The following is a 27,916-nucleotide window of genomic DNA, read 5'->3' on the forward strand; positions in this document are numbered from 1 at the left end:
CAAAATGTTTCGTTCTTCCTGATTCTTCTGACTTATATTCACTGTCGAGCTGACAAGTTCACGCAGCAAAACGTTGAAAAGTGTTGTTTACGCTACTCATTAAGCTCCGCCAAGGAGAAAAGTGACGCTTTGAGAAAAGAATTCATCTTCTCGGAGCTCTGCCCACCCCTTCCATGCTTTCCCGATTTTCTCCAAAAGCATCAAGAGGATGGTGGGTGCGGCTGCGACAAGACAGTTAATGTAATTTCGCTGTAAAATTAATCCGTGCCAGCTCCTGGGGAAGAATGCAAATTTTCACTCCGGGGGCTTCAGCTGGGGTTCGAGTGTCACTCATTTTGGAAGATTTCTCCTTGGAGTAGAAATTTCAGAAGCACTAAGCTTCTGAAATATAGAAAAATAACCTTCAAGACACTCCATTTGTAGGTGATGGCGGAAATGGGGCAAGAGAGGGTGTGGTTCCTTTTATTTCAAACTTCTGGGCAGGGAAGCTTCTTTCGAGAGAGAGAGAAAAGGGACACTTCTGCCTGAGCTGCAACACAGTTTAAACTCCTAGAGGAGGGAAACTATTGCAAAAGTCAAATTTAGCAGGATATCCCATGACAGGGACAAAGTTGTTCTGTCCATTCTGGGACTCTGAGGAAAGCGCGGGTCGAGGACTGATTTCCGGAGATGGAGTTTCGTGTTGTAAATTTGTTCAGACATTTTTCGTGTCTTTTATGCAAATCGTACGTGTTGGCTCTTCAAATCTATTTCAACTACGAAGGTGTTTTCTTCAACATCAAATAAATAGAGTACTTAAAATTTTAAAATCTTATTTATTAAAAGAGATTTGTTCACTGCTTGTACCATTCTATGGCATAGAACCTGAGAAAAATTGTAATGATGAAGTATCAGAACCCGAAAAATCGCCCTAAGGATCCTCCAATTTCGCCTAAATCTTGGGATCTTCCGGTGTTAATCGCACCAACTCGCAAGTCTTTTCCCACACCTTTTGCTGAATCTCCTTGTTCTCTACTCGGCTGTGCAGCTCCTCGATCTTGCATCCACGGAAGTATTTGCCACTAACAGTCTCCAGTTCCGGGGTGATCGTAGCGTACACGGTACAGCGGGCTCCCTCCTTCGGCGTCCGGAAGCACATCTGGATAGGCTTGAAGGGAATGCTCAACGGGAAGGGGACGTTTCGCCAGATTCCGGTGTCCACAACTCCCGGGTGCAGCGCGTTGACCGTGATGCGCGTTCCGGCCAGACGACGGGCCATCTCCTGGGTGTACATGATCTCAACGAACTTGGACTGGTTGTAGAGTTGCACCGGGAACAGCGAGAAGTACTTGAGCGGGTTGAGGTTGCTCAGGTCGCGCCGGATGTACCCTAGCCGGTACAGCTTGGAGGACACGAAGATGATGCGACCCTGGTCGGACTTTTTGATCAGATCGATGAGAAGGTGACTCAGCAGGAACGGACCGAAGCAGTTGGTGGCCATCGTGAACTCCAGGTTGTCCGAGGTTGATTTGTTGTTGAAGCCTTGCGCCACTCCAGCGTTGTGGATCATGACGTCGATGACCGGTTCCGTGGCGATGATGTCCTGGGCGAATTTACGGATGGAGGCCAGCGAGCTGACGTCGATGTTTTTCAGGATGAGGTTATTGTTGTTGGTTTCGCCCATGATCTCCTCTGTAGAGTGGAAAAATATTATTGTTGCTAATATTTGTTCGTATTGTTCTTAATTTTCACATATTTACTATCTTAAAAGCTAGTCCACGAGCAAAGCATACCCATCTCGCATCGACCTCACCAATCTGCCTGAAATTTTCAGGGGTTGTTTGTACATCTAAAACTAGCATCTGGCCAAAATATGAGCACTCTAGGTCAACGGGAAGTGAGGCAAATCGGGACACAAAGTTTGAAGGTTCAAAGACGTCAAAAATCTTAAAAAGGCTATAACTTTGGCAAAATTCAATTTAATTTCAAAATTCAAAATGCATCTGAAAGGGCAACAAAATGCAGGGAGAAGCATCCCAATTGGTTAAATCTAAAGGAAGTTATTGGTATTTTAGTGAAAAAATAGCATAATTTTCAAACTCAAATAACAAAAATTTTCCATCCAGATATCAACTCGGTTCGACCTGCAGCTTGTAGGAGAAATCTCTCTAGGACTCTATCTGAGACTGAGAACGCTTTGGGTAAGGCAGTTTAAAGTATTAAATAGACACTTTTACTTTTAGTAAATTTTTTGGTTGTACATTTTTGCTCGGGGGACTCCTTATAGACCACATTTTTTGGTGATAATTTTATCATATTCGTGTTCCTGAGACAATTTCACAATAGAAACGTGCATAACAATGTTTATTTTCATCCATTTTAACCCTCTATTGTGAAATTGTCTCAGAAACACGAAAATGATAAAATTATCACCAAAAATGAAGTCTAAGGGGTTCCCCGAGCAAAAATATACAACCAAAAAATTTACTAAAAGTAAAAGTGTCTATTTAATACGTTAAACTGCCTTACCCAAAGCGTTCTCAGTCTCAGATGGTAGTCCCAGATGTCCCCTACAAGCTGCAGGTCGAACCGAGTTGATATCTGGATGGAACATTTTTATATTTGAGTTTGAAAATTATGCTATTTTTTCACTAAAATACCAATAACTCCCTTTAGATTTAACCAATTGGGATGCTTCTCCCTGCATTTTGTTGCATTTTTTAAGCCCTTTGAGATGCATTTTGAATTTTGCAATTAAATTGAATTTTGCCTATGTTATAGCCCTTTTAAGATTTTTGACGTCTTTGAACCTTCAAAACCCCTGAACCCCTGAAATTTTCAGGCAGTTTGGTGAGGTCCAAACGACGTCCCATACAGAGGGGTATGCCCTGTTTTTAGACTCGCTCTTAAATTGTACCCCTTAAATTGTAAGACCTAGTTTTTAAATTCTGAATGATTTAAAATTATATCATTGTAGCTGATTGCAAATTGCAAATGAAATCATTATTATATCAAGTCAGTACAAAAAATAACATTTTGAAAGATTCAGCCCAAATTAGAAATGGTGCGAAAACATCGTGTACTAAAACGGGAAAAAATTGCGCTCAAAGATAAGTCTTGTTGCTTAAATAATGGACAGAAGCCGAGCATCATTTCACAGAAGTTTGTATGGAGAATCGTTCAGATAACAAAATTAGGTGAAAATTTGATTTTCTGAAAAAATAAAATTTAGAAAAGATAACTCTTTTAGAATATTTATTTAAAGGATTCTTTTTTCTTCTAGAAAGTATTTATATGGGCTAAGACATCAATATTATATCTCGAAATCGAATCTATGACATTTCCCCGAAACCCACATTCCCGAAAAGACATTTCCCCGAATGCCACATCTCCGAAAAGACACTTTCCCGAAATGTCATTTACCCGAAAATCATTTCCCCGAACAATCCATTTCCCCGAATGGCCACATCCCCGAATGGCGACTTCCCCTAAAAACCATTTTCCCGAATGGCCACTTCCCCTAATTTTCCACATCCCCGAAAATCATTTTCCCGAATGACCATATCCCCGAACGGCCATTTCCCCGAACGCCACTTCCCCGAACCCGGTCAGGCGGGTATGCCCGTTGTCCAGAACCGCGCGCGCGGGTTCGGGGAAGTAGCGATCAATTAAGTATCATGTCCACAATTGAACGTTCAAAAAATTCCGAGATTTTTACGAGCGTTTTATTCCAGCTTCACTTAAATTTTGAAGTCTGTGGATTTAAAGGATTCGAATTCCGGATTCTGAGATTTAGTTACTCCAACTGCCTTTCAAAAAGAAATGACTCCGCCGAATCCAACAAAAACTCCGACTATGACAAATGATGTAGAGAAGGAGAACATCTTGAGCAGAGTACATTTCTAATGAACAAATCTAAATAGCTGCGTGCCGCTTAATTCATTTGCCTATTTTTCTGCGTCGCAGTCAAGCTAATTTGTCATACGTCGATTTTGGGTCAAATTGAATTAAGAAAGCCATTTTGTGCAGCTCACAATGCCCAAAACTCGATTTCAATTCTGAGATATTCAATAAAAACCGAAAAATTTTGTATCGAGCTAACTTGATACATTCTGAAAATTGCTGTAAGTGAGACAACTGGCCAAAGAGGTTTCAGATCAGAATGCGTTTGACACACGTACATGCCCGCCTACCGTGAACGATTGTAATTATAACTCGGGACCTCACCAACCAAATTCAAACAAATTTCAGGACAATGCACAAAATGGTCAACAAAATAAAACGTGATTGTTATTGTTTACATAGCGTGCTCTATTTTTCGTTTATTTAAGGTCAAACACTAACACGCGTTTTTCTCGGAACGTCAAAAAGCGACAATCGACAAGATAGCATGACAGCGTCGATTTGATACATTGATCATTTCGCTTTTTTTGCATTTAGTTGAAAATCAAAATACAGTCCAGACTCGGATATCCAAAGGCCTTGTCAAAAGTTCACTTCTGGTAATAACCCCTAAACTACTTTAAAGTGATTTAGTAATTTTAAACCCAAAATGGCGGTGATGAAATATTTAAAAATATGCATTTTGTAATTCAATAATCAACTATTTAGATTTCACTAAAAAGTTAAACAAAATCTAGAACAAACTGATTCCTGTGTTTCGAGTCGTCGCTTAAAGATATCGTTGCTTTGCAATCCTTACCACCTGGATACTGTTTTGGAAAATTGTTCTTTGCTGAAAATTGCCCATACAAAAAAAAAATCTTTTTTATTGAACGTGGATGATCTCAAAACCCCGCTTTCTTGAAGTGTCCGCGTGGTTTATGAATGGCCTTCTACGGTTATTTGTTTTTTTCTTTTTTTCATATTTAAAAACACACGTAGGAGAATTTAATATTAAGGTCATAGTTTTGTAAAAATATCCCTAAAAACAGTTTAGTTTATATCTAAGTTCATATCATTCGGAAAAATGGAACTTTCGGGTATATGTAAATTCAGGAAAACGACAGTTCGGTAAAATGGCCATTCAGGTAAATGACATTCGGGGATATGGAATTTTCGGGAAAATGATTTTCGGGGATGTGGAAATTTCGGGAATATGATTTTCGGGGAAATGGCACTTTCGGGGAAATGATTTTCGGGAATGTTGAATTTTCGGGGAAATGATTTTCGGGGATATGGGATTCGGGAAAGTGGGATTCGGGAATAAGGGATAAAACCCTCGAAATCTACGCCTTCTACGATAAATTAAAAAATAATCATAGAGTAAACCCAAAAAAATCGGATTTTAAAATATCAAGTTGATAATTTTTAGATTAGAGGAAATAATATGGACTTAGGGGAAATTCTCGTATTTTTGGCAGGCAGGAGTATAGCCAGAATTTTGGTTGGGGGGAGGCTGGAAGAAGAAATTTTCTTCTTCTTCCCTCTCTCCCATATGTCTTCCAAAAATTTCGGGGGGGGGGGGCTTCAGCCCGAAACCCACCCCTCTGGCTACGGGCCTGTTGGCAGGTTAAGCACTCGCTCCTTACTCCATCCAATTTGTTGATTTTCACTATTTAAACAACTTATTTTGCAAAACTTTTGATAGAAACGCGTTCCTTTCCTGCTTGCTCACTTCTTATTGAGCTATTTATCACTCGATTTCAGTTGAAAACGCTTTTAATTAGCTATTGAATGTTAAAGTTCTGACCAGCCAACATTAGAGGCACTCTGGAATTAGATGCTGTTCCCCTATTTGTTTTATCTATAATAAAAAAGTGCATGGTACCACGCTAACGAAATTCGGAAAATGTTTAATTTTTTTCAATTTATTTTATTTACTGTTCTAAAAATCGTGTTTAACTGAAATCGAGAAAAAAATAGCCTAGAAGTGAGCAAGCAAGCAACTATCAAAAGTTATGGAAAATATGCTGGTTTGTAGTGCAGATCGACAAATTAAATGAAACTAGAACCTGCTAAACTTTTGAGAATTTCTCAAAGTGCTGCTCTTGATAAAATTGGCTTGAGTTCAGAATTTTTGATAATCGTTTTTCTAGTGCTACTTACAAGAAAATGGTCGAAACAAGATCCTAAAAAAATAATAGTTGAAATAACAGTTGGCTTTCGCAACCCATTGACAAATTACCACAAATGTGTTTCGAGCTTGTGAGTGTTCCAAATATGTGAGTAACTGTATAAATTTCTCTAGCATAACGATTTGTAAATAATTTTGAAGCAAATTTTTCACCGTTTTGTACAGTATTTAACTTTAAATTATGGACGGCTTTACCTTAAGCGCAGGCAGTTCAGGAAATTGAATCAAAAGCTAAAATTTAACTTAAAACGCCTTAATTTATGCATCCGCAAAAGAGAAAATGTTTCACGTTTTCAACATGTTTCATTACATCTTCAATATTTCATCCAGATTCATGTTATGCGACCAATTCCAGTTTCAAATGTTCCTCTTTCCAAATTGAACAAAGTTTTTATGTTTATTTTGTACTTCAAATATTTTCAATATTAAAATAGTTTATCAAATGGGAGCTCAACCCACAAAATAACCATTGATAACAAAAACAACGTATTATAAACAAAATAACTTAAGGGAAGAGAGGAAAACTTGATTTACTTTTTAGAGTCGGGCATAGCTCTCTTAATTTATCACAAAACAGTAGGCTCTTTGCTTGACATGGAAAACTAGAGCACTCAATTTTGTGGAGAAGGTATGGATTAGTGATTGAAACAGTGCCAAAATGTTTTTGAAAACTTTCTAAAAGGATTAAAAAAATTAAGACATAGAGGAAATATACCCTTTCTTGGCCCATTTCTATTATCAGCCTATCAGTACTAGCGTGGTTCACGGATATATGAAAAGACAAAAGTGATCAATTTCGATTGCATCAACCGGAATTTTAAAATACTATAACCCCAGAAGCTAGCCTTAAATTTTGAGCTCAATTGGTCAAGTTTTAATTGCTCCAGTTTTGATTGTAACATTAATCAATTTTCTATCGAGAATTGTAACTTTATACATCTTGTTAGAAAAAATTTCCCAAAACCATGTAAAATTTTCCTATTCCTATGCTTTTTATAGGTTTTCATCCGGTGAAAATTTTTTTAGAACATCGCAAAGTACTTTTTTCGACAAAATTTCAAAATATGTTAAAAAAATTGACCTGTATCTTTTCGAGATCAATTCCTAGCGCTTTGCGTTGTTCTACAAAGTTGTACCTTGGATCAAAACCTATAAGAAATCTCAAAGACGAGAGATTTTTATCCGTTTGAGGAAAACTTTCTAGAAGAAGAGTTAAAAAGTGAAAAGTAAACCAATTAAATTGATTGAAATTCCATTCTATATTCAGATCAAAACTGGAGCAACTAAACCTTAACAAAATAAGCTCAAATTTTCAGGCTTGCTTCTAGGACTATACTGCCCATGTTCGCATAAATGTCCCATATGCAAAAACAGCAAGCTGAGAAAAACGCATTTGAAGTTTGTCCCATACATAAGGCTACGTGTTAAGTTTTCGCGAAAAAACTGGATTTCCTCCTGATTTCTAGAACAAAGTACTGGATGTTATAGGCTCTTTCGAAAGAGCACACAATTTTGAACCAAACTGCATCAATCACTCGAAATCGATGAAAATGCATATGGGACATTTATGCGATCATGGGCAGTATAGTTCTTAAAAATTCAGGTTGATGCAATCGAAGTTAAACACTTTTGTCTTTTTCATATATCCGTGGACCACGCTAATCAGTACTTTGATCATTAAATACAGCCACAAAAAGTGTTTTTAACTGTTTCAATAGCTCAAATAAAAGTTAGCAAGCAACTCTTCATTTTCGGCAGAAACAGAAAACAGAAAACTCAACTAATCACATTTCATTTGCGTCCAAAGGAGCTGGAATCGGTTATCAAAATGTGTATTTTGCGAAAATCGAGGAAAATTGCAAATTTTTAGACCACCCTAACACGGCATAGGTCACCCTAATGGCCAAACAAAAAAATCCACTCCACACTCCAATTTTGAGCCCGCTCCGAGCACTTTTGTTTTCGACAGTTCTTTTTTCATGGGGAATTGCTCAGATTATGCTGAACAATTACTACAGAGAAACCTCTTTTTATGCAGAAGCATATTTCATTCGTACCGTCAAAAATTTCAGCATTTGTGTACGACCCAATCTCACCCCCTAGACCCAATGTCACGTTCTTCCTTTCGCAACATAAAATCTTCAAGCTCTAAGTCACCCCATTGGAGGTACATGAAAAGTCGATCAATGTGAGATAATCCTATGCTGTATTCGTTTGGCCAACCTAGAAAAGATCTTGACTGAAGCTATGATAACATCCCGCTGCACAGTTTTTTTATTCGAGCGTAATCCAACAATTAACAAATAAACCCTAAATTTATAGCAAAATTTTTGCTAGCTTTCTCTCTAGGTTGCCCGAACAAATACAAAATTAGATTAGCTGAAAAATAGTGAAGAATAATACTAAGAAAAAAATATTTTTATTTAGGACAACGAAAATCTGTCAAACTCAATCGCCTCTCAAATCTTCGGATCACTCGCGCCCAACTTCACAATCTTCGCCGACTCCTCCCACAGCTTCTTGGCGCGCTCCATGTCACAAATTCCGTTGGTCAGCCCAGCCTCCTTACAGTCGCGATAGTACTTTCCGCTAACGCCTTCCACTTCCGGCGAGCAGGCCAGATAGAGCGTCGTTTGAGCTCCCTCGGCATTGGTCTTGAAGAACGCCTTGATAAGGCTCATCGGAAGCGTAAGTGGGAACGGGACGTTACGCCAAATGCCGGAATCGATCATGCCCGGGTGCAGGCAGTTGACGGTCACGTTGGTTCCCTCCAGACGGCGGGACAGTTCCCGGGTGAACATGATGTTTGCCGATTTGGACACGTAGTACAGCATAGCCGGAATGCTGGTCAGTGGGTTCAGGTTGTTCAAGTCTACCGAAGCGAAGCGATAGAGTTCGGAGGCAACGACCACGATCCGGCTCGGGGCGGACTTTTTAAGCAGGTCGATCAACAAGTGAGTCAACAGGAACGGTCCGTAGTGGTTGGTGGCCATGGTGAACTCGATTCCGTCGACGCTCTTGGTCTTCTTGAAGGTTTGCGCAAACCCGGCGTTGTGGATCAGTACGTCCAGCTTGTTCTCCGTTTTGAGCACTTCGGCGGCGAACTCACGCACCGAAGCCTGCGAGCTGAGGTCCAGCTTCTTCACGAAGACGGCCTCGTTGCCGGAGTCCTTGACGATTTCATCTGTGGATGGAAGTTAGTTCAGTCTCCTGCGAATCATACGGTGCATTGAACACGAATTCCCGTTACGTAGTGCTGTACACAGGGGAGTTATCCGGGTTGACGGGTGCGGTCATTGCTTCCATTCCGAGTTCTTTGTACAAGGGAGTGTTGCTGATGGGTACTTTATCTACACTTAGTCTAGTAATTTTGTCCGTGATCATCCAAAATTCATAAAACCACCCTCCGAAACCACATCAAACATAAAACCAAAAACCAAAAACCAATGAGTGCCAGGAACCTACCTTGAGCCTCCTTGGCCGTCTCCATGTTCCGGCAGGCCATGATGACGCGGGCACCGCGTTTGGCCAAATCCCGGGCAGTTTCCTTGCCAATGCCCGAGTTGGCACCTGTGATGATGACGGTTTTTCCCTCCATGTTTCGCTGTTTCAAAGGAGACAAAAAACAAGGAATTAATCCAGCTGGATTAATTATCACGTGAAAGCTACGGGTACTTACGCTGGTTGTGAGCTTTCCACAGGTGACGTACAGGTAGTACTTGACCAGTGATAGTAGAACGGCTACAGTGGTAACGGCAAACGCTACGATGCTGAGGGGGCTGTCCCAATCTAGCAGTGACATTGCTTAGAGAGAAGCGAGGGATAATCTGTAAGAGATTGAAGAAGGGAGGGAAATTTAAATTTATTATAAGGATAAACTTCAAGTTTCAATTCGTGTTTTAAAAAATCTTATCAGATCCCTAATTCAATAGGATTTGCTTTTTAATGTAAATTTCTTATTGGATTTGTTCATACAAACATACTGAAGAACAATCAAAAATGTATTATTGTTTAAAATTTAATTAGCCGGGGATGCCAATATCTTCTTCCCAAAAAGTGTTTAATTTTCGAACTCAATTTCGAAACAATGCTATTTGAAAATAACCTAATTTAGTTATTATTCAACAGTTTCTTGTAAATGTGAACAAAAATAAATAAAAATACTAAAACATCATCTTTGGCCATGTAAACCATATTCTGTGCATTTCATTTCCTCAAGTGGTTGTATTTTTCCAGCACTTATCTTCTCCTTGCACTCAGCAACTTTTTCACATTTTATCACGAATTATCAGCTGTTTGTACCATTTTATGCATTGACTGGCAATTACCATTTTCTAGATTCATCCAATCTAATCCTTGCCAATTTTGATCGACGCAAAAGAACAACCCAAAGTTTTTGCAGTCATCCCCGCTAAGTACGCTATGTCAATTATCCGTTTACACCTTCGAATGCCGGGGGATTTCGCGGCTAAGCATACACTTGGCGGACCTCTTCGCTAAGAGGTTGTTGTGTATTTTAAACGTTGTAAAAAAAAAAGTGCCACTTCAGTAAATATGATCACTGTCTGGCGTGGAATATGCTCCACGACCTAAGGAAATCCTCCAACGGTCAAGGTTATTATTGAAATCGTTTTTTTTTTTTTTTGTCATCGCAGAATCTTAAGACATTCCACAAAAAAGAGTGATTGTTGTGCGTGGAAGCTGAGTTCCTACTTCCTGAGGGGGGTGTTGATTGTTTGATAACTGCCGCTCAAGTTAAGCGTTGAGACGCATGCTAATTGCACGTAGCCAATGTCCATTAGCCACGCGACGTCGGCCTGTATGAGCAGAACACACGTGTTTGATCAAGACGACGACGCCTCGCACCTCAAGAGAGGGGGTTTATTCACGGATACGGCCATTTAGGCAAACATGTGTTCATCAGGCAATGCTGTACACTGCCTTAGGAAAATGAATGATTGTACGTTTATGGTACGCTGAGCAGCATGTACTTTGCGTGAGAGATTTAAAACTGACGGTCGGTAGAACTTTAGGGCAGATTGATTACCGTGCCGTGTGGTGAGGTGTGAGCACTCATGTTAGACTAATCGTCGCAAAAAGAGAACGGAAGCGATATCAGATTGCCATTTGTAGGAGCTTTGGTTGTCCCAAACACGTTTTTTTTGCTGTCTCGCTTACGAAAAAACCCGGATTTTTATAAACAATTCTCTGAGACTTCCAACAACAAATATGTTGTTGATTTGGCTGATACTTTGAGCTATCATGTGATAACGACCATTTTGGTTGAAAATGAGTTAATGATGTCGATTTGTTAAACTCAACATACCCTGCAAGATGCTTTATACCGATTTTGGAAATTAGCGTCAGTTTCCCTGATTTTGCAAAACACTTTACTGACATAGACCAATTTCTCTTCATACTGATCGTGGTCTCTTGTGACAATACATCATTTGTTTTGAAATATATATTAGTTAAGTTGGTTAAACTAATGTTAAATGTAACAAGTCTACAAACAAATATTACTTTAATATTAATATCTCATATGTTTGGCAGGTTAAGAACTCGCTCCTAACTCCATCCAATTTGCTGATTTTCACTATTTAAACAACTTATTTTGAAAAACTGTTTATAGAAACTAGCTTGCTCACTTTCTATTGAACTATTTAACGCCCGATTTCAGTTCAAAACGCGTTTTATGAGCTGTAGTTGAACGTCAAAGTGCTGATCAACAATAGAGGCACGCTGGAATTAGATGATGTTCCCCTACTTCTACAAAATGTATTTAATAAGGATATGGTGCATCTTTATTTTTAAGGTCATAATGTTGCTTGACCATCAGTAAAGCAACTTTTAAACCATTCATGAAAATGTCTGATCAAGCCTCACCATCAAAAAGATCCAAATTATGTGATTTCAACCCATTTCAAAAGAAAACACTTTATTAAAAAAAAATAAAGTATTTATACGAGCAATCAACAAATTTTACGCAACGCAAATTTGATTTTTGAGATAAAAGTTTATAGCCCTAGAGAAATTTTTCAAGATGTTTTCAGATTCAGATGATTTTGAAATGGACACTAAACAGTTTTGTTATATATTTATTTGCAATACTGAATAAGACCTATGCTAAAATTTTTTAGCCTTGGGCGAGGGGGAGGGGCAAAAAAAATTAAAATTGAAATAACAAGCCAAAGTCTCTATAATTTAATGAAAAAAGTGTTTTAAAATGCATTTCAAACCAGCTCAGTTCTTTTGCAATTATTAGTTTAAAAAAATATAAGATCTGACGAAATGAAAAATTTTAGCAGAAAAAAACTTTTTGCGATACTAAACATCGAAAGTTTTAAAAATTTCTAAAGATTTTTAATGAACCCAAACATGCTAAAAACATGGAAAAAATGAATTTTTAAGAAAGTCACGATTTCATTTACCAAAATATTGGGTGAATGCTTGAGGGGTGGAATCTTTGAGAGTATTTGGAAAAAAAATAAAAAAGGAATAAAAAACGAACGGAATGATATAATCCTACAGAACTGGTTGAAACTACGTGAATAAGTACTTTCAACATATTTGAAATGTTTTTAAAGTTAGTTAAATATAGTCCAGACTCGATTATCCAAAACTTCGATTATCCAAAGTTTCGATTATCCGAAGTTCGATTATCCGAAGGAATAACAAAAAAATGTTTTTCTTGAATCGATTATCCGAAGTGAAATTTTCCGCCGCCGCCGGATAATCGAGTCTGGACTCTAAAAGTTCTAAATAGCTACAAATTGTGATTATTTCAATTTACTCTTGAATTCTAAAAGTGCCAACATTTTCTCAAAACAAAATTTTTGAATTGATAAATGAACTGCATTTTCTGATTCTTTGGACAATTTATATAAGGGACCGCTCAAACAAGTTAATAGACTACATGTTTTAAGTGTAATTGAAAAAGAATTCAAATTGATAGGATTTTGAAATGAAATTTTTGTAAAACGTTTGTTTTTTTTATCTAGGAAGAGATTTTTTCAGCTTTTTTTTCTGTTTGAGTATTAAGACACGGAATCCTGAATACAAGGACTATTGTATCGTGTTACCCATTTTTACTGTTTTTTCAGCTTAGTCATCTTTAAATGTCCTCTTACACCCTTTTAACAAAATTTAGTTTTATTGAGAAGAACCTGAGAAATGTTGAAATCCGTAAAAAATCACTTTAACCCAATCTCACCCCAACCAAATGTCACCTCCACTGACGGTATCTAAGTATTGAGGTAGGCCCGTAGCCAGGAGGTGCCCCCGGAATTTTTGGAAGACATATGGGTGAGAGGGAAGAAGAAGAAAAGAAGAAGACAATTTCTTCGTCCACTTTGTTCGTGGTTCCTATTTTCATGAACGCTTGTTCACGATTTTGGGAACTCTGTTTTCTCCGTGTAGGTAATTTTAATTTTTGAAAGGTCACAATAATTTTAAACAGTGAGCAACTCTCTACGAAATCGGCCGATTTCGACCATTTTATTTTTTTGTATTCGATCTTTTCGAAAAAAATATTTCATTTTTTTTAAATCAAGACTAACATTTTAAAAGGGCCAACCATTGAATATTACGCCCATTTACAATGCTAGTCTTGATTTAATTTTTTTTAAATATTTTTTTTGAAAAGATCAGAAAATTTCACGAAAGTTTCATGTATTAACATTGAAAATCGGACCATTAGTTGCTGAGATATCGACATTAGAAAATGGTTGGTTGTTTTGTTGAGACTTAGAAAACTTCAATTTTCGTGTTTCCTTTTTCTTAAAGCGGCTGTATCTCAGCAACACGTGGTCCTATCTTCAATGTCTCTTAGTCAATTTTATAGCAAATTTTCTAAACTTAAAAAAAAATACTTTTAGAAATGGTCGCTCATGGTCACTATTTTAAAAAATCGAAAAACTGCAAATATTTTGCTAAAATCAAACTTTCGGTGGCTATTTCTTGAAAACGGAGCCCTTTATCAAAAAAATTGTAAAGTAGTTTTGTATTGCAAATTTAATTTTGCATTAAAAAATAACTTCAGATTTGTTTTTGCATGCATTTTAGATTTTTCCAAAAATCACTATTTTTTCATAAATTTATAACTCGGCGGCAGATTTTTTTACCATGTTTCTCTATAGTTCAAAAGTTACGGATATTTGTCCCCTAAAACATATAAAAAAATCTCGAAAATCAAAAAATACGTATTTTGGGTAATTGAGCTTTAGTGAAAAAAAAGTTAATTAAAAAATCTGCATTTTTTTTCCGTGTACCTATTTTTTTCTCAATTGTCCTCAGCAATACCTACAACTTTGCCGAAGACACCAAATTGATCAGAAAATTCACTCAAAAGATACAGCTGTTTGAATATTTACATACCATTTTTGTATGGACAGCTGCCAAAATTGTATGGAGACTTGTATGGGTGAACCAATGACACAAAATAGCTTATTTGGTCATAGGGAAGGCCCCCACAAAGTTTGGGCCAAATCAAAAAATATAAATAAAATCCATTTCCGGTTTTGGTAGAGAATTGCTCAGTGAGTTAACTCATATTTCTAATTCGATTAAGAAAATCTTTGACTGCTGAAAATCTGAAAAAAAAAAACAATAAATTTTTTTTATGGATTCTGATTTAATAAGTCCATGAAAATGCCAGCTGGCTGAATTTTGCCAAAAATATCATATAACTTTGAGAAGTACTTTATACTTGTCATTATTCAGTGAATTCTAAACTTTGGTTTGCATCATACATACAATTCCAGAGTTGTAAAACAAGTAAGAAACAAAGAACTTAAAATCCTGATTACCTTGAAAAATGTTCAGGGCATACAAGTTAAACGCAGAAGAATTTCGGTTTCATTGTACTATATTTTTCATTCCACCGTTCACTTTACTGTTACGAGCAAAAAGCTTTCGGAAAAGGTGTCCTGTAATTTTTTTACAGGTTTTCAATGTCAACTGAAAGTTCTGTATTTTTTATCAAATTGAGTCAATCATACTACAACAAATCATTTAATCAAGGATGTCACAATCCCAAACAACTCCCTACCAACAGCAATGATCGAGCTTCAAGCCCATGGTCAAGGCTTGTAAGAACATTACATCACCTATCCACCAATGCCAATCTTAACGAGCAGCCATTAATTTGCCGAAGAAAAACACACCGTCCCCAAATAATCACCATCCGAGTGTGACACAACCTCACGAGCACCAAATCCGAAAATCCGTAAAAAAAAGGTTTGTCTCTTACCTCGTCAAACGTTGATTCCAAACTGGACGACTCGAGGGAGCAGATTTCTGGTGATGGCCTTAATGTGCCGATTTTTTTGGAAAACTGGTTTTCGGCATTTGAATTTGCTGGGGGGAAACAAGTTTTATCCGTGAACCACGCGTGCGACCTTGTGCGAAAGATTGGATAAGGCACACGACCTTATGTTTGCATTTTTTTTTACACAAGAAATGCGATGTTTTTGTCAGAAACATGAAATTTGAGGAACTTGTCTCAGACAACAATTCACCGAACTTTTGTACAAGTGAAAGAATTTTTATGTGAGCGATAACATTGGAAGGTGGAATGAGATTTAATCGAGTTTTGCACCATTCATGAAAAAAACTGCAGTAAAGCATATCGTCACTTCTAGAGTTTTTTTTTTTTTTTTGAGTAGGACAATAGCTTGTAGAACTTTAAAAAAAAGTCAAGACTTGTTTGCAAACTTTTGACACGTCCTATCATTTTAAAACAGATGTGTCTCAGATAGTAGTGTATACACAAGCGACGAAGAATAAAAAAGACAAAACAAATACAACAAAACAGACCCAAACTCATTTTCAGAAATCACGAGGTGGTCGTGTGACATGTTTAGACTATTTTTTAGTTGAAAAACAATTGGACATAAAAGTTTCTCAAAACTACTTCTTTACAAACAAATCCTTACAAGTGAATGTGTTCTCCCTTTGTCAAATCTACACCAAACTGCCTCTAAAATCTTCATTAGTTACAGATTGAAATCGTCAACAATGATTTGAATCTGATGTCATGTTGCAGTCTAGTGAACTCGTGACTTAATGACATCAATTAACATTGGCTTGACCTTATGACAATCTTTCAAAATGAGGTTACAGTGAGTTACTTCATTTTCAACATCCCCCTCAAATATTGTGCAACCAGTTTCAAAGCAGTCTTTTTCGAATCCTTGAAAATCATAATATTTTGGGTGATTGCGACATTGTGGTCTACAGACGTCATCGGCGACAATGGGGAGGGCCAAGTTTCCCATAGGCCACAAAAGCACACGAGTTGAATTATCTTTTCAAAGACGCGACTCTGGTCGCACAAAACAGCAAACGGTTTGGCAATTCGCGGGTTGTGTGACTTAATTTGACGAGCGCTGTTTTGATTAAAATGAAGTTTTTGTATTTAAATTTTATGTTGCTAAGCTTAAAATTTGAATTTTTAAAATATTACTTTTTTATATTTATTTCTAGAATAAACTTTCCATTTTCAATATTCAAAATTTGCTGCGATATTTGCTCTGGATATTTAAACTAGTTGCCAAGACGAACAACCTGTTGGAGCAAGAGGAACAATGCATAAAACAGCATGTTAATTTGCTAACAATTGAACTGTTATCACTTAGACACACCTGATTAGAATGTAATTGAATCATTTCTTTTATTTATAGATGAAATATGTAATAATATTTTACCGGTGATTTCATCGTTTCTTTAAAAAAAGTTCTAAGAAGATAATTGGTGAATTTTCATAATATCACTATATTTTGCATGGATTTTTTTTATTTTTTTTAATCGGTTTTTAGGTACTTTTATGTATTTATTTCCCAATAAAATAAGTTGTTGCATCAATTCGTGATTTTTTCCATAATTAAAATACACATAATACACTTTCCCCACCTGTACAAGGTTTTTTAACCAAATCATAAAACATAATTTATTATACTGCCCCTGATCGCATAAATGTCCCATATGCATTTTCATCAATTTCGAGTTATTGATGCAGTTTGGTTCAAAATTGTGTGTTCTTTCGAAAGAGCCTATAACATCTAGTACTTTGTTCTAGAAATCAGGAGGAAATCCAGTTTTTTCGCGAAAACTTAACACGTAGCCTTATGTATGGGACAAACTTCAAATGCGTTTTTCTCAGCTTGCTGTTTTTGCATATGGGACATTTATGCGAACATCTGCAGTATAGGTGCAAATCATTGAAAGGAAATCTAGGAAAAAAAAATTTGTGATAAAATAACTTAAAAATGAACGCTTAACTTTATTTCCAAATGTTATAAGAAAACAAAAGATAACTTTACCTCTTAAATTTGGAATGTATAATATGTAATATTTCCTCACTTAAACTTTTAAATTATTGTTTGCGATTCCACTGTAAAACTGTCAACTTTTCCTGTCCTTCTGGAGAAACGAAACGGCCTACTTTTCCCTACCAAAAATAACAGAATGGAAAATTAATATCTGAAAAGTTGAACTTTTCAACACTAGTAAGGAAAAGTAATTTTTTTCAATTTTTTTATTTGTTTTTAACGGTTAATTTACTAAACACATAAATGTTTGACATTCAAAAAGCGTTTCTCGGAATTGAAAAAAATGTTGTAAACAACTCGTTGCAAAACTTGATTTTTTCAGCACTCGTCGTATTTATAAATGTGCTGAAAAATCTTCTTTTTACAACTTATTGCAAACTACTATTTTTACATCTTTGTATTTTTTTTCAATCTTTGATCGAGTGCAATTATTTATTGGCATTTTTAGTCAAATTGATTCCAAAACATTCAAAGTCATTGAACACAAATTTATTTCGCTATTTTACATGTTTTGTTCATTATTCGTTTTATTTTGAAGAAAAAATATGATGGTGCATGAAATACACTAAATAATAGTTAATGAAACAAGTTCTATTTTTCAACTTCGTTTTGTCTCTCCCGAAAGCTAGGAAAAGTTGAAAGTTTCTCTGAGGAACTGCAAAAAAAATATAATTTTCACTTTAAAACACATAAACATAAAAAAAAGTCTAATATTTGAATATTTCGAAGCAAATAAAACGAATCTGACGACATTCCGTCGAAGGTCATTTCGCGGAATGGGACGTTTTGATGAATCGATATTTAACCGAAAGTTTTGTTTTCTTTTAAAATCTTAAAAAATTGCTTGTATTTATTTTTGACAAATTTGCTGCACCTTTTCTGTTTTGTATTCTATGCAAAACCTCACTGAAATAAATCGAGATATCACTAATTTTATGAATAACATACATAAATGTCGTAAGAGCCTTTTTTCAAATTCATTAAAAAATAGTTTTCAAGTTTTTATAACCGTTTTCCAAGAAAGAAGACAAAAACTCAAAAAAAAATATTTCAAAAATGTTATGCATATCATTTTTAAGAAACAACTCATGGTAAAAAATTGCAAAAAAAAAACATTTAAAAATAAATTAAAACCATTTTTGCCTTCCTTACTGAGGTAAGGCTATAATCCTGCTCGAAAAATGAACTTTTGAAAAACAGCTCGTAGACCTATATTCATGTATACCTATCGACTCAGAATCGAAAACTGAACAAATGTCTGTGTGTGTGTGTGTATGTGTGTGCGTATTCACTTTGGTGCTCAAAATTCTTGCCAAGTTTTCTCGGCACTGGCTGATCCGATTTGAGTCAAACATGTTGCATTCGATTTATTTTGGTGCCCCATACTGCACTATTGAATTGTTTGAAGATCCGATAAGTAGTTCAAAAGTTACGTATAAAAGTGTCAGAGTTGCGAATCAGGTGCTGGAATTTTGATGCCGGATCTCACTTATCTATATGAAAACAATGTCCGGATCTATCATCCGACCCATCGTTGGTTAGGTAATCGAAAGACCTTTCCAACGAATCTAAAACATTGAAGATCTGGCAACCCTGTCTCGAGTTGTGACCACTTAAGTGATATTTATGTACTTTTTTGAAGCCGGATCTCACTTAAATGTATGTAAACTATGTCCGGATCCATCATCCAACTCATCGTTGGTTAAGTAATCAAAAGACCTTTCCAATGAGTTCAAAACATTGAAGATCTGGCAACCCTGTCTCGAGATATGACCACTTAAGTGATATTTATGTACTTTTTTGAAGCCGGATCTCACTTAAATGTATGTAAACTATGTCCGGATCCATCATCCGACCCATCGTTAGTTAGATAATCGAAAGACCTTTCCAATGAGTCCAAAACATTGAAGATCTGGCAACCCTGTCTCGAGATATGACCACTTAAGTGATATTTATGTACTTTCTTGAAGCCGGATCTCACTTAAATGTATGTAAACTATGTCCGGATCCATCATCCAACTCATCGTTGGTTAGGTAATCAAAAGACCTTTCCAATGAGTCCAAAACATTGAAGATCTTGCAACCCAGTCTCGAGATATGACCACTTAAGTGATATTTATGTACTTTTTTGCAATTCCGTCGTGAAACTACTTACTTTTCCTGTCATTCTTGAACGACGAAATAGCCTACTTTTCTGTACCAAAAATAACAGAATCGAATAGCAACACTTTTCAAAATAAATGCTGAAAAGTTCTACTTTTCAGCACTGAAATGGGTGCTGAAAAGTTGAACTTTTCAGCACTTGTTTCGAAAAGTAACACTTTTCAACATTGTTTTGATTTAAACGATTTATTGACAAAATACATGAAAATTTGATTAAAAATTTCACTCAATGGGTGTTTTTCGGAAATGCAAAAAATGTTGTATGGAACTCGTTGCAAAACTTGATTTTTTCAGCACTCGTCGTATTTATCCAACTCGGTGAACCTCGTTGGATAAATGTACGACTCGTGCTGAAAAAATCCACTTTTTGAAACTTGTTTCATAAACTACTATTTTGAAGCCGGATCTCACTTAAATGTATGTAAACTATTATATGTCCGGATCCATCATCCGACCCATCGTTAGTTAGGTAATCAAAAGACCTTTCCAATGAGTCCAAAAAATTGAAGATCTGGCAACCCTGTCTCAAGTTATGACCACTTAAGTGATATTTATGTACTTTTTTGAAGCCGGATCTCACTTAAATGTATGTAAACTATGTCCGGATCCATCATCCGACCCAGCGTTTGTTAGGTTTGAAGATCTGGCAACGCTCACTCTCAAGTTATGACCGTTTAAGCGACATTTGTGTTTTTTTTATTGAGAAATAGATGGAATTTGTGTCCAATCATATCACCAAATGTTGGTAAAAAGTGAGGAAGGCGCCAACCACATAGGTGGATTAAGTTAGTTTTTTAATTATTCACAGCATTTTTCCTGTTTGAAAGAATACGTAATTCATTGAAACAATTTTTTGAAACCCCTATTTGTTTTCACAGAACTGCTCCTGTGCGAAAAAAATGCAAAAAGTACAGAAAAAATTGTGTTCAAAAAAGCCTATGATATCTAGTAGTTTTGTTCTAGAAATCACAAGGAAATCCAGTTTTTTTTTTCGCGAAAACTTAACACGTAGCCTTATGTGTGGGACAAACTTTAAATTCGTTTTGTTCGGCTTGCTGTTTTGCATAGGGACATTTATGCAAACATGGGCAGACGAAAAACACAATAGCTTATAGGACCTTTCCAAAACAAAACTCTAGAAATCATCTTTTGAATAATAAAAAACTAGTACCTGATGGAATAAATTTAAATGTTATTATTTCTGTAATTTGAAAACCACATATTACACAATATACTTTCAGCAGTGCTATTGCAAATCAAACCATTCAGATAACATCTATTCACTGTTCATTCCTCACTTCACACGTGGCACAACACAAGCACAACACCTGAATGACTTCTTCTACAGCGCTGCGACACTGGCTATGTGACTCACAAAAATTTCCTCTCATTGTCTTCCAGCTCTTCTCAGATAACACAATTTTCTCCTCCAGATTCACACAGCGTTTGATGATTATATAGTCATTACACTTGCTGACAGTCTTTTTTTTTTGTTCGTTTCGATTCACAATACAGTGCTGTAAAGCTGTCACACGCCTTCCACTGGATCCGATAGAGTTCACATCAACTTTGCTTACCTTCTTTGCATTGAATCACAGCCACGAGCAGTGGAGAAATGTATGTAAATTCGAAATTTGAACGAAAAAGAAACGACAAAAGCTGCACGATACTTTCTCTACGTGCCAGCGCAGTACCCGCGGTCAAGTTCAAGCCTCACATAGTTTGGCCCGCAGCAGTATGCCGAATGCCAAATTTTGTTTTCTGCTTTTTGGGCTACAGGTGAGCTTGGTGTAGCTTTGTAGGTGATTTACAACGTGAAAGCGCTTCAAACTGACCCAATTTGGAAGAACTCTGATTGACGGTTTATTGCTTTGGACAAATTTGCACTCCTTTTTGACACCAATAAAATAATTCAATCAATTTCCCATACTAACCTCACAAAAAAAATAATTCAAAATTTCACTAATAAAAATCACTAGGCTTCTCCGAAAAACGCTCAACGGAAACGCGAACACACACGCGACTTAAGCTCGACTTTAAGCTCGACGGTTTTGCTTCCCGCGCTTGCACGTGCTAACCCACCGACGTCGGACACCAAACTGTGGCGGACAGGCCAAGTGGCACGCCAATGTAAACCGTTCACTGAAGTTCACGTTCATCTCAGCGCGGCATTTTTTTTAGGGTTTATGAGCGGTCTTTTGGACTCGAGAGATGATCATAGAAGGTAGAGCTGACCTTTTCATAAAAGTTAAATAAAATATTGCTTTAAAAAAATAATATTTAATTTATTTAAAAAAAAATGAAAATATCATTTAATGTTTTCATTAAAATATAAAAAAAAAAACAATACAAAAGTCAATCAATTCAAACAAATATGGAAAGTAAATTTTCGAAAAAATTAAAAATCAATAAAATTGCTGAAGAGAAAGAATTTTTGCTCAGTTGAATGAAACAAAAAATTAAATAAAAATAATAAATTCAAAAAAACTTAGTTCCTAATAAAGATAATCCACTTGTCTATGAAGCTCTATTTGAAGACGAATTCACACAAACAATCACTATTTGCGGACCGGGTGAGGTAAGGCTCAATGATAAATGAATATTAAACTCAGCTCTTGACGGATAGCACACCGGTTGTGTGCTTCGGTGTCCGGTCTGGTCACTATTTTGTAAATTCCTAGAATGTAGTGGTATAGGTATTTCTTGGAGAACTTGGAGGAATTATCATTTCAATTGGTGTAGCAAATCTTACAAACTGGAGATAATATTTGTATTAATTTGTGAGTTTAATTAGGTTTACAGGGTTACACTCTATTTATTTATTCAAAGTTAATTGTACTGCACCAAATATAGAAGTTTAATTATACTAAAGAAACGAATTAACAAGCATTGCGGAAAACCTTGAGTTTAACCGATCACGGAAATCCAAAACTCAAGATGGCAATGCATTGAACTTGTACGTTGACATTATACAAGGGCAATTTAATGGTAAAACAGATTGATTGCATTGAATCTTGAGTTCAATCCAGGATCGTGCATAGTTGTGCGTCCATCCCGGGAATTTCCGGGACAAAAATCCCGGGATTTTTCCAAAACCGGGAATTCCCGAAACCCGGGATTTTTTCAAAACCGGGAATTCCCGAAACCCGGGATTTTTCATATTTTGTCCCGGGAATTCCAGAAATTGAAAACATATCAAATTTTGGTCTAGAAATTCAGATTTGGTTGTGGAAATTAGTAATCGATAAGCATTTTAAAGCATTAAAATTTTTATTCGGCTTATAACAGCATTAATTTGGCAGGGAAAATTGTTCAAATTATTATTTACAGATCCGCAAAATGCTTTGCGCCTTAGATATTTTCAACTAATTTTATTTATTTTAAAAACACATCTTTTTACTGTGTTTTAAACTATCTAAAGACTGCTGTCCTTGTTCAAATTGAAGTGTAGCTTATCACCATTAACAGTTTTGAGCTTATTCTATGATTAAAGCTAGAAAAACATAACAAATATAATGAAAACATAGATTTTATGACTGCTTCAAAAATTTCCCGGGATCCCGGGAATTCCCGGGATTCAAAAAATATTTTTCCCGTTTCCCGGGAAATTCAAAACCCGGGAAAATTGGACGCCCTAGTGCATAGACTCTTGTAAATTTTCAAGAAGAGATTGTTCCAACAATTCCATAGTTACAGTTCAATAAGACGAATCTGCGATTGTAAACAAGCAGTCTATCCCCCCTTTACATGACGTGAACTGTCACTTGAGCAAAAGTGATAGATTGCTTGTTCACAAACGCTGATTCACCCTATTGAACTGTAACAATGGAATTAATAGATTGATTTCGGTCCAGCCTAAAATCCTGGTCAACGTTGTTATAGGGGATCCATAAGTTGCCAAAATTTTAGTTTCTTAAAACCTGGGTGATGAATAGTGGTTCGCAAAACGGCCTCAATTTTGAACTGTCAAAGTGAAACCAATTTACTGTTCACAAAAAGTAGAGAGTATTGTTATCGATCATTAACATTTTTTTTTTTTTTTTTGCAAGAATAAAATATGTGTGGCTTTTGGAACCTGGAGTTGAAGTCAAGAAATTTTAAGAAAGTTGACGATGAGATCGTCATTTTTTATAATTATGAATGGAAGTTGTTTATGGAGTCGATGCGGTTGTATCCATCCAGAAGCTGTCTTTATTGTTTGATTCCGTTTGAAAACCTGGTTTAGTAAAAATCTTTTCTGTTTGTTGGATCAGCTTCGCTCAAATTAGCGATGTTTTTTCATTGGACCAGGAGGAGCGTCAGTATTCCAAAACCAGCCAGGGAATTTATCTGCGACATCGCAGAATGACAATCATCGTCGCAGTTCTTCGTCACCCGTAAAAAAAGAAAAATCTCTTCTTACCGATCGAAACTTTAAAACATACACAATTTTACAGCAAAAAAGGTAAAAACCAGGCAAAATAAAACACATACTACAGATTATAAAACAGCTCAATTACCAATATGAAAAAAGTCATGCTTGTGCTTCCTATTTTGTAGATGTAAACAAAGTGGGACCGTTCGAAAATTACGGTACGCATTCTCTCTATTCATCCCCCAGCTTGAAACATCAATTAAACACAAAAAAACTCACACTTGACAATGATCCGGCATATTTAACACCAAATTTTGGAGAAATTTAAAAAAAATGCTTTTCCACATACATTTTATCGATGTTTCCCATACAAACTTCATCGATCAATAGTGACCCTTATACCTTTACCGTTTTGGCTCAAAATTGGCACAGTTAGTAACTTTTACCTAATTATTCAAGCCAAGGGTATCTCATAAGATTTTCCAAAATTTTAAATTTTCTTGTCACCCCGATGGTCATCTATATTTTTTAAAGCTTTGATCAATTTATAATCATACATTTTGCTCAACTACGTTGTTATCGAAGTAAGAGAAACCGTTTTTGGCTCTTCATCTTGTTGTACTCAGTTAATTTATTATACCTTCATATTTTTGCATCTTGAGATACTCATATTTAGAAATGATCTTCTAAACATTAGCCAAATAAAGTGATTCTTCGATCCTTAAAAGAATTTCATATAAAAAAATCCTTATTCGAAAAAGTATCTCGATTAAGAACTTTTAAAATGTTGTAGAATGTTATATGGTTAGATTGAAATTTTTACTTTTGAATAAGATCTTCTACATAAAAATTAAGACCAATAAAAACACAAAACCGTTTAATCATTAATAATTATAATCAAATTTGCCATGGTTGTTTTTAAATTTTAAAACAATACGGATTTCAAAACACAAAAAAACGAAATATTTTCTATTGAGAGCTTATACATCAAGAATTAAATGCCAAGTTATTAATATAATATTATAAACATATTTCAAAACTATCTTCAAATTTACAAGAAATTCAACTGGATGAATTTTTTATCCTGTTTGCGGATTTTTGTAGGGATGTTTTATTTTTGTTCTATTTATTTAACTTAAAGTTTTCTTTTGATTTAAAAAAAAAACGTAATAAACTTAGTTAAACAAACTTTCAACAATGATTTTTTTTTTAAATAAAACATTGAAAGCAAACTAACTAAAGGCTGAGGATAGTGAATTTTCACGCTTTCGCAGATAGCGTGAAATTCGTGAAATTTGAAGATTTCCGTGAAATCCCGTGAAATTTATCAATTTGTTCAAATCGATTCTTTATAAATCAATAATTCATTTATAAAGACTTTTGAGTAAATTTTATGAGTTTTCAATTGTAAGTGTATTATGAATCATTTAAATAATTGAAGCCTAACATTTCAAAAGGGTATATAAATTTGGTAAACAAGTGTAATTAAAAGTTTAACAGTTTTTAGCATTACATAGCATAAGTGTCTACCCGAAGATTAATTATAAATTTACCAGTTTCTTTAGTAAACTAATTTAATTTAGTTATATTTTCTTGCGCTGTAAATTGACTACTATTTTATCTGAAAGGTATAATTTCAAAAGAAATTAAAACAATCAAAATTAAATAAATATTATTTTTGATCTTTGAAATCACGTTTTCAGAACATTTCAGATTTTTTCTGAGTCCTGTTTAATTTTCACGATGTTTGATTATTTGGGTGGATAGTCCCCGAGGAAGTTAAAAAATACCACTGTTTTGTTTTCTGTTTTGAGCTTGAAATTTTTTTTGAGGACTTTGTTACAGATTAAATTATTATTGCCTTTTAATTTAGTTTTTGAAAAGTGAGGTGAAAACCTTTAAAAATATTTTTTCTGGACCTAATGTCGCATAAAATTCAAGTTATTTTAATCACTTTGGCTGAATTGTTAAGTCTTGCATCGATATGAAATTCAGTAAAATGTTAAAAGATAAAATAAAAAGCAAATCAGCGAAAACTTTTTTGCTATTTAAGTCAAATTTAAGAAAAAGATCAGTTCAATAAATGAAAATAAAAAAATGCCCCACACTTTGTTTAAAAAATAAATATTTAAATAATAAATAAATTTAAATAATAAAAATAAATATAATCCAAACTTTTTTGGAAATTGAAAAAAGTTTCTTTTGTTTATTGAAAAATAATTTATAATAAAGCATAAAAAGTAGTTTCTGTAATTTTAACATGAGAATTCCAGAGTTATTTTAACATTTTTCACGTTCGGCGAAATTCTCGCGAAATTTTGTGTTTTGAAATTAAAGTACTCGTGAAATTTGCAATTTTTGAGCGTGAAAATTCACTAAGCCTACTAATGGTATATTGGAAATGATCCCAGAATTCATTCCAGGTTTTCGGAACAGATTTCAACGTAATTTTTTTTAATATAGAAAACAGTTAACTAAAAGTTGTTCTGACATGCTCATCCCGAACTGAAATCACGCCTTTTTAAGCATTGATTGCCCAGAGATTCGCTCTATCTTTCATTTTTTAACTGAATATGTAATGATTAAGCATTTTTGTTTGATACTATGCCACCAACAATAAACATCTAATTAATCCAATCATTTCGATGAATCCCTTTGACTATTTTTTCTAACAATCACGAACTTCAATGCAAAAAAAAACACAAACATTCTCCGCTTCACAAGAAGCTATAAAACCATCATCGCTCAACAACAGTTCAGCACCCAATTGACTTCATCAGTCGGAGTAGCGGCTTTCGTTGACGTCAGCACCGAATAGAAGCACCAAACAACATCAAACACAGCAAGCAAACATTGATCAACAAATCTTCAACATCGAATCGTACCCCGACCCCCCCAGCAGAGTTAACTACTCACCAAATCCGGCGGGCGGTCATCTTGTGACCTGTATCTAAGACGATGTATTCCTCCAAAATAATAGTACGTCAATTGAGCTGTGGATTTACTTGGTTCTAGATTCACGAGCTGAAGTTTGGAGCAGCAGCAAAAAAGCTATGCTTTCGATCGGTTCGATTGCCAACAGTACACTAAAGTTGGAGCTGGAGTGACGTGTATAACAAAGAAGAGCCAAAAGGGCACACAGCCGCGTTGGCGGGCAGCACGGAATCCCCGACGTAAATATGGCAACTTAAACTTGAGGCAAATTCCCTCCCCGGCCTCGGTTCATTAACAAAGCCCTTAATAATGCACCACACGACCACGACTGCAGCTAACGAATCGAGTCAGGTGCAGTAGAAGCAAAGCAGCAGCCTCAAGAAACAAGCTCGAAAACTAATTCACCAAACAATGAGCAGAGCTGGAGGTGCACTCCAAGTCTTCCCAGTGTACAATATCTGGTGGAAACCATCGCGCATCGAAAAGGAGAAATCGGAAGCCCAACAATCACACCACGTTGCAAAACGGTTGCATAACACACGTGTGCATCACTGCTCAGTGGAACATCGGAAACAACAATGCAGTTGAGAAGAAAAACGGGTTTAGGCTGTAGACTTTCGACGACGCTTCTGGATGACTGGCTGGATTGTTGGGGTAGAGAGAAAGAGAGACTTCAACTACAATTGGAAAGCGAACCCGCTGGAATGCACTGTTTGTGGGCTTGAGTCAATAAAAACTTGTAGGTCAATCTACTAAGTTACTTTTTTTAAGGGTTTATGTTTTAAAGAGCAGTTATTTCAACCGAGACTTTTTAAAATTTAATAAATATTATCAGGAAAATATTGACTGGTGGATTATTTATCAGTTGGTATTTCTAATCTGTCAATATACACCCAAACGGCGGTCGCATGATTGTGATGCATGGCGGCATGAAAGTACATATATCAGAATCTGCATGAAAACTGTCCTCATGCATTTTTGCGATATAGGGGTATGCTGCCCACCATTGAAAAAACGGCTAATATCCACTTTTGGCAAAAACGAGATATTAGCACCAGGTGGTAGAGGATGTTCCAACGC

The 27,916-nt window shown here is 35.7% G+C and overlaps 1 protein-coding gene across 5 annotated transcripts; it reads right to left on the reverse strand.

Annotated features, from left to right (window-relative positions):
• Window positions 1-795: 795 nt before the first annotated feature.
• Window positions 796-27,520, reverse strand: LOC6054529 (retinol dehydrogenase 14). Of its 5 annotated transcripts, none has more exons than XM_038256592.1 (4): window positions 26,819-27,520; window positions 9,735-9,882; window positions 9,521-9,659; window positions 796-1,671 (listed from the first exon to the last, which is right to left on the reverse strand). In XM_038256592.1, exons 2-4 carry the CDS (start codon window positions 9,855-9,857, stop codon window positions 932-934), a joined length of 1,002 nt encoding a protein of 333 aa, XP_038112520.1. In that variant the 5' UTR covers window positions 9,858-9,882; window positions 26,819-27,520; the 3' UTR covers window positions 796-931. The 5 variants fall into 5 exon arrangements, with proteins under 5 accessions (XP_038112520.1, XP_038112521.1, XP_038112523.1 ...); XM_038256593.1 differs by lacking the exon at window positions 26,819-27,520 and adding an exon at window positions 21,483-21,690; XM_038256595.1 differs by lacking the exon at window positions 26,819-27,520 and adding an exon at window positions 20,720-20,767.
• Window positions 27,521-27,916: the final 396 nt, after the last annotated feature.

This window comes from Culex quinquefasciatus, chromosome 2 (assembly GCF_015732765.1).
Source record: "Culex quinquefasciatus strain JHB chromosome 2, VPISU_Cqui_1.0_pri_paternal, whole genome shotgun sequence".
NCBI classification, from domain to species: domain Eukaryota; kingdom Metazoa; phylum Arthropoda; class Insecta; order Diptera; family Culicidae; genus Culex; species Culex quinquefasciatus.

What these genes read in the sequence shown, in the direction of transcription:
- LOC6054529 (XM_038256592.1), bottom strand. Translation starts at nt 9,857, where the DNA reads ATGTCACTGCTAGATTGGGACAGCCCCCTCAGCATCGTAGCGTTTGCC. An exon ending in GTGGAAAGCTCACAACCAGC is followed by an intron (nt 9,660 to 9,734) that starts GTAAGTACCCGT and finishes CCTTTGAAACAG; the next exon opens with CGAAACATGGAGGGAAAAAC. An exon ending in GACGGCCAAGGAGGCTCAAG is followed by an intron (nt 1,672 to 9,520) that starts GTAGGTTCCTGG and finishes TCCACTCTACAG; the next exon opens with AGGAGATCATGGGCGAAACC.